General features: G+C 40.4%; 1 protein-coding gene across 1 annotated transcript in view; it reads left to right on the forward strand.

The window, feature by feature from the left end:
* Positions 1–7,312, forward strand: part of csrnp1a (cysteine-serine-rich nuclear protein 1a) — a gene marked incomplete at its 5' end in the record, with an annotated part of 12,764 nt that extends 5,452 nt beyond the window's left edge. Inside the window, 4 exon segments of the mRNA XM_014008966.1 lie at positions 232–455; positions 4,602–4,864; positions 4,934–5,239; positions 5,884–7,312. Of these exon segments, the coding sequence (XP_013864420.1) occupies positions 233–455; positions 4,602–4,864; positions 4,934–5,239; positions 5,884–6,846 (1,755 nt within the window). The 3' untranslated portion in view covers positions 6,847–7,312.
* Positions 7,313–7,648: the final 336 nt, after the last annotated feature.

The raw sequence follows: 7,648 nt of genomic DNA on the forward strand, positions 1-7,648 counted from the left end.
CTAAAATCTAACGATGGTTATATAATAGCAGCTGCATTCTGACGTGATAAGCTGTATGTTTTATATTCAATTAAAGTATGATCCGATTAGTCGACTAATCGAATAAATAATTGGTGATTAATCGATTATTAAAATAATCGTTTGTGGCAGCCATAGCCAGAGCATGTGTTACTATAAAATATAAAATATTAGCTGTTTAAACCATCATGTTTGTCTTTTGTTCCCTTGCAGAATGTTTGGCAACCGCCACAGCCAAACAATGAGAGGCATCCTGAAGAGAAAGTTTGCAGAGGTAGACAACTATCCCTGCTACTCCTCCTCCTTCTCCTCCTCCTCTTCTCCTTCCTCCCTCTCCTCCCCTGCCTCCTCAGAGTGGGAGTCCGACGGGGAGGGGAGCTCACCCGAGAACCAGGATTTCACACCTCACAGTCCCGCCTCACCCTRCCGCTTGCCCAGTAAGTTTCCAAGTCTGCGACCGACGTTTGTTTCGCTCCCTCCTTTTTTAAATAATGCAAAGCTCTTCCTTATCGGCCCGTTCGCTGGTCGAGTGTTTTACAGGAGTGTCTCTTATCAGCCTGAAGCAGAAGTTAGAACTGACTGGTATGAAAATGCTTGTTCTAGATAACCCCTCCTCGGTGGCTGTCTGGCGTTGTAGAAGATCATTTGCCTGAGCGGTAGGAAGTTGTGGGATCAATTTGAATAGCAGGGCTGCTTTAAACAAGTCGTATCAAATGACTTTATGTGTGGACATGAAGCTGCTCAAGGCAGAGCTTAAATGGAGCCAAAAGGATACAATTTATCCCTTTTTTTTCATTTCAGTGATTTCATGGTGTGCACAATGGTAGATTTTGATGATACACAGTGTAAATAACACAAGAAAATGCTATGGCATATGCAAATAGAAATTACTAGACCATATTCTCTTTTATGAAGTAAAAAACCCATTTGGCACAGTTTTGGGTGCATGTGGCTAAATTGTGCCAAAAGGCCATTTCCCCCTGGCACACTGCTCACTAAAACCTTTGTGAAATGAATATACACTGCTAAAAAAAATAAAGGGAACACTTAAACAACGCACGCTAACTCCAAGTAAATCAAACTTTTGTGAAGCACATTCAGCTCTGTACAGAACAAAGTACTCAATGCGAATATTTCATTGATTAAGATCGGGAGTTAGCGTGCCTTGTTTAAGTGTTCCCTTTATTTTTTTGAGCAGTGTACTTCAACTTATTCAGTCCTACTTTGCTACAGTTATTCTCAAGATATAGATGTATAAAATCTAAGGGCATTACTGTGTTTTCACAAGAATTTTCATTGTGTTTTGCACGGTTGATTTAAAAAATAATTTAGGCAAGGCTAAAAAATTGAATGTTTTTTTTAATTTAATCACAAGTAACCCAGGCACAGTAAGAGTTACAATTATCTTTAACATGATCTTACTTTTACAGAGGTACCAAGAGTTAGCATTTAGACCTTATAACTGTGGAGCTGTTCTTGATCTATTTTGCTGTGTATTTTTAGGCAGAAATGACCTCTAAAAGCTCTTAGGGTTTTACAGGTTAACTTCTGCAGCGACAAAATACGATGCACAGCTCATTCTGTTAAGTCACCAAAGGTGAGGCACTGTCTGTGATAGACATCATCAACGCCGTCCAAATTACAGCATAGATACTAAGCATAAATCCCCAAAAAGTGATGAGTCAGCTGTACCGAGAAGACAAATAAAGCACTAGGTGGAGAAAGAAACCCTCACAAAACAAGTGATAGTGAAATGTGGAGACAAAATGATCCAGTCGACACAGATCCTGATCCAGAATATCCAAAAAGAGGCCCAGCCTGATCTCAGGAAGGCAGCGAGCCCGACACCAACAAAACAAACTGTAGAACAGGGTGGAGGGAGTCTGTGGAAAAGGGGAGCGAGGGAGGACATCCAGACACAGTGTTGGACACTCACAAACAGAGAGGGTTYGACGGATGTTTTCAGAAAGGTTACGGTAATCTCTTCCTCGGGACAAACAGGGTCCACACTGGTGGGCTTAAAAGATTCCGACTGGAAGTGTTTATACAAACAGAGCAGACGACACGAGCTGAGCCAGCTGCTCTCTGCTTTGCTACCATCTTCTGCAGCTACTGAAGCTCAGCCTCAGCTGTCTGAAAGGGTCAGACGAGTAGTGAAGGARAAACTGGTGGACATTAAAGAGCAGCAGACTCATTGTGTTCTGTCAAAGCTGAAAAGAATGACAAACTCCCACTCTGCTCTGTACTGTCATTGTTGTTACAGAGCTTTCTCCTTGGTATTTCCTTCTCACATAGATCTTCAACTATTGACCCAAACTGAAGGAAAGCACCTGCAGTCTGCCCCCTAGTGGCCATATAGAGACTCGAACATTTTTCATGTTCAGCATCAGATTTTATAAACTATCGAGGAATTTTTCAAGAATTGTGCATACCTGAATATAAATATTAACACACACTTCAGTTTTTTTTTTGCTTGTTGCTGAAACTAAAAGCACAAACAGGCTATTTTTATTCAAGTATCCTGTTTGTTTTGCAGGCAAAAACAATGGGCCTCATGCAAGAACCGTTCGTACGCACAGATTTGTTCTTAAATTGTGCGTACGAGTGATTTAGGAGAATTTGTGGCATTCACCAATGTTTTCGTATTCTACGATTTTTTTCAGATACGAACAAAATTCACGAGTGGTCCAGACCTGTCGTACATTTTACGAACAGCCAGTCTGCTGTTATCCAGACGGGTTTTCTTCACTAATAACTTTATATTTCGTTAGTTTGAAGATAATTTGAGTTGAAAATAAATCACACTCCATAATTATGTTGATAATAGGCTATTCTGGGGGGGTTACGGTGCGCAGCGCTGTGTCTTCTGAATAAATGAAAATGATTTAACACAGTTGTTTATACTTTTAGCAGCTCTTTTTATCCCACAGCTGACCTGCTAAAAATGACAGATTTTCTTTTCTGGATCTCTGACAGACGGACTTCAATCTCTGAACTCGTAAAGTTTTTCTTTTCAGTTTTCGCTGCCATTTTCATGAATGGACACTTCCTGATATCTGAGGCAGGAAACATAGCCTTATATGGTGTATTTGGGGTGGTAATTATGCTAATCTCCTCTCGCGTGCACGAGCAGCTGGATAGAACAGGTGGACATTTATGCAGCTCATTTACGCACGTTTCCTGAAGATAGAAGTGTTTGTTGAYTCTGACGTGACATGTTCGTACGAACCCTTTGTACGAACAAAAGTAAGAGAAATTTAGGATAAAAATACGAACATGTTCTTGCATGAGACCCAATGTTTTTACCCGTGTATGCACATGGGTTCATAGTATGTTTGATACCAAAATGAACCACTGAAAAGGTTTTAATGAAACTTGCAACAGGTAATCACTGGATGTTCATCGAAAACACACATTTTTGGAGTCACCTCAATTCAAGATGGCTGCCACGGCCAGCTGACCTTAGAAAATGCAAAAATGTATATAATTTTGTCAGTTTTACGGATATTGTGTTAAACTTTGGTGTGTTTGTAGCTGAGAGGCATTCACACCATTCTGATGGCGTTACGCATGAAGTTACTTTCAAGGTTTGACCTAAACGGCTCCAACTCCCATCATTTCTCACCGTCTAAAACCTAAACTCAGAGATGAGAGGCGGCAGGTTTTAGGCATCTCTTAGCAAATAGAAGTATACAATTATCTATTAAGGATACTAATTTTAAACTAAAAATAAAAAGTATACTTCCACTTTATGCACTTTTATGTACTTATCTGAGATATACTTAACCATGTTTATCTGATACTGTACTTGGCTTGCACTAAAAATATACTAAAAGTTTAAGTATACTTAATCTTTACTAATGTTTAAACTTTTGGCCAAAATAAATTTTAGGAGTACACTGAAAGTACATTTTCACTTATTGTATTATATTGCAAGATTAAACTAAAAGTGTACTTAGAAGAATTCTTTGAGTATACTTTCATAAATTTATTGTGGGCCAATTTAGTCCTTGAAGAATACATGTTAGTAAACTGTTAGTATACTTACATTAGTGTACATGGTAAATAAAAATACACTTAGGGAAATACACTTTTATTTACTTTAGTTTACCGAATAACTTGTACCTAAATTATACTTCTTTTGTTCAAAAACTTAAAAATACATATAACAGTATACTTAAAGTGTACTTTTTATATACACAAAAGTCCCAGTTTAGTATGAACAAGTATTAAATCAATATACTTTCTAGTAGACTACACGGTACCTAGTATACTTGAAATGCTTAAATCTTTACTCAAGTACACTTATTAAAATGAACTTCAAGTATACTACTTTTTGTTAAGGAATTCCTTTAAAAACAAACTGTACCTGAAAATAAATAGCATCTACAGTAAATTAAGGTAAAATCTATATCAGATATTTAAGATATCTCTTCTAACAAAACAAGTTTCCCCAGTTTAGAGTACTTCTTACAAAACTGAAACATGTTGCAACTTTTCTGCCAAACACATAAAAAATTGTTAAATTACTATATTGTCTAGTTAAATAATGCAGTATGTGTTTGTTTTTTTTAACCAATCAGTGGAGTCCATCCTGAAGAGGCCCAAGCTCGTAAAAGGACAGAGCAGCGTGCGCTTCGACCAGGTGCTGGTGTACAGTTTCCCCCGCTGCCAGGGCTTCACCAGCGTCCCCAGCCAAGGSGGGGCCACCCTCGGCATGGTGCGCAGTCACAGCGCCCTCCGGAGGTACACGGTCGCAGAGCACGCCATGGAGCAGCGGCACCGGCGCAGAGAACGYCACAGGGAAAAACTGAGGCAGAAGAGGTTTGAGGCGCTAAAACGCAAAGTAAGTGTTTACTGCGGTCACTCTGTGTTTCCGCGCACAGACTTCCTCTGACTTTAGTGTCGATTTCAGCTGGTCATGAGCAGTGCCGTGGGCCGCCACGAAGCGGAAAAGCTCACRGCGGAGCAGGTAGTAGAAGAAGAAGAAGCTGAGCTCCACATCGGTGACTCTGACCTGGAGGATGGAGGCTTCCTTCAACCGATCTCCTCCAAGCAGCGACAGGCTCTGCTGCTGGCTGCGGGGGTGAAAGCCATCGACAAGGAGGAGAAGAGGCAGCTGCACGGGCTGCGGCTGTCCAGAGAAGCCTGTGGATGTGACTGTCAGGGCTTCTGTGAGCCCGAGACCTGCGCTTGCAGCCTGTCTGGTATCAAGTGCCAGGTAACAGATTTTTTAATAAAATTTGCACCGTGATGTTAAATGTGACCCATCGTATCGAAATGAGGATTAAGTCAAATTTGGTCAAAATGATCMAACTACATTTTCAYATTCTTGGCTTTAAAAGCTACATTTTGATACCTGGATCATCCTGATATCACCAGCTTAACCAGAGATATGACTTAATTTGTCTTGTTGGTTATGATAATACATTACTGTTTGGTCTGAATCCTAACTTTACATACATTTATTGAGTATTTTTTGATGTTAATATAAAGAGTAATCCTCAAATAGTATTTGTATTTTAAGATTTCCCAGTTGGAAAGAAACAAAAACATTGCTAGCTCACAGGGAAAAATTCAAAATTTTAAGAAGTTTTTCCTCAAAATCAGGTTTTCTGTTGCTACTGCTCAAAAAATGCTTCAAAACATTTTTTTAGGATTATATTTCAGAAAGTTCATTCAAATGATACATTGATAAGGCATTTATTCATTATATTTTGACAAAATGCAGTTTTTGCACACATTTAAATCAAAACCCTGTTTCTCCACATTCCACTTTTGGACTTAATCCTCATTTCGATGTGATGAGTCACATTAATAATTACAGTTAAGTTATATATATATATATAATCATTTGACCGACAGGTGGATCGATTCAACTTCCCCTGTGGGTGCACGAAGGACAGCTGTGGAAACACGCAGGGCCGCTTCCAGTTTGACGCCAGGCGTGTGCAAACCCATTACATCCACACGGTGATGAGACTCGACCTGGAGAGGCGTCTGCGTCGCGAAACTGTAAACCCGGAGGAGCAGACGGAGCTTCCAGAGGAGCTTCAGGAACTCCGAACCCAGGGGGACGTTTGCCTCGAGCCGAGCGCGCAGGAGAAGAGGTGTCCCTTTGCGAACGCCTTGGAGGAGGACAGCCTTCCTCTCACCATGCCGGACGCCCCGTCCTTCCACTGCCTTCCTGAGCAGTCAGCGGTCGGGGAGAGCAGCTGCAGCAGCGACATGTCGGAGTCCTCCTGCTCCTCCTCGGACTCGGACGCCGGAGCTTTTCTCACACAGAGTTCTCCTGAAGCGGGCGGCGCTTTGACCTGTGCCCTCAGTTTGTGTGACTCCCGGAACAATCACTGCTTCACGTGCAGCCAGCTGAGGAACGTTAGAGAACCGCTGACCTCTGAGCCTCACACCACTGACGGTGCAGGACCACGTGCAGCCATCYCAGACAGCATGGGTCCAAGCAGCACTTACCTGGACGAGAACGCAAACCAGTCCAGAGACTTCTTTGACGAGGACTCGTTCGAGGACTTCCCCCACGCCACGCCCCCCGCTGTGGACTACTCCTTGAGCAGGTACATGGACCTGAGCCTCTCCTCTGATTCCGACCTGGAGTTCTTCCACAGGGACTACCCCTCCGGACCGCCGCACAGCTCGTTCAAAGAGCACAGACACTCAGACGGCATTCAGCACTTGCAGCTGTTCAGCTCCGTTCATTTACCGCAGCAGGAGTCCAGCACCCACCTGCTGGAGTCTCTGATCGGCCTGACCGAGCCGAGCGCTGAGCACATTTATTCACTCACAGAGAGTCACCTTTATAGCTCTTTTTAATCTTGTAATATAGAAAGTGTATAGGAAAAAGAAATGCAGAGTGCTTTTATATATTCAAAGGATTCATTATCTTATTTTTCTATTATATGAATATAACTTTTTGAAAGAAACCACACTTGAGTAAGTTATGTGTCTTATTTTATTTTAATTTTTTTTAATTTCTTGTCCTAAAAAGTTTTTATTCTGACAAGTTTGATTGATTTTTACAATGACTAACATGATTAATTTGCAGTAGATGGAGTTTATGATTTTWTAAGTGACTAAAAGAAGGTGTGTATAGATATTAATATTTTTTATTTTTTTTTAAGTGCCCAGCCTTTATGTCAGGATGATTTATTTTATCACGAGTTTGTCTCTTTGGTTGTGGGCCTTTTTCACAACTGGCATAATTTGTATCCWGAACATGCTTTGAATGCTTCTTTACTGAGTTTATAAAATAAAATAAAAACTTTATTTATTTAAAAAAGCATTTTTTTCTTTCAAAGGAAAAACAAATCCTCTTTCTTTTCTGTGACTTTAGGATGAATCACATGAATGATTAGAAAAAATATGTTCCTACAGAAAAATAGGGATGCATTAAATATAATAAATATAGCCCATTTAAAAACAACTACCATTGGTCAAAGGTCTACAATTCAAATAATGAAATATAAAAAATAATACTGAAAACAATAAACCATAACAACAAGATATAAATCAGTTACAATAGTCAAATGTCATGCAAGTCACAGTCACTATTGTTCACTTTAAGTAATGCTGCTGAAACCGAATGGAGGCATATGGGAAATTGGCCCAATGTAGC

This window comes from Austrofundulus limnaeus, unplaced genomic scaffold, assembly GCF_001266775.1.
Source record: "Austrofundulus limnaeus strain Quisiro unplaced genomic scaffold, Austrofundulus_limnaeus-1.0 Scaffold54, whole genome shotgun sequence".
NCBI lineage: Eukaryota > Metazoa > Chordata > Actinopteri > Cyprinodontiformes > Rivulidae > Austrofundulus > Austrofundulus limnaeus.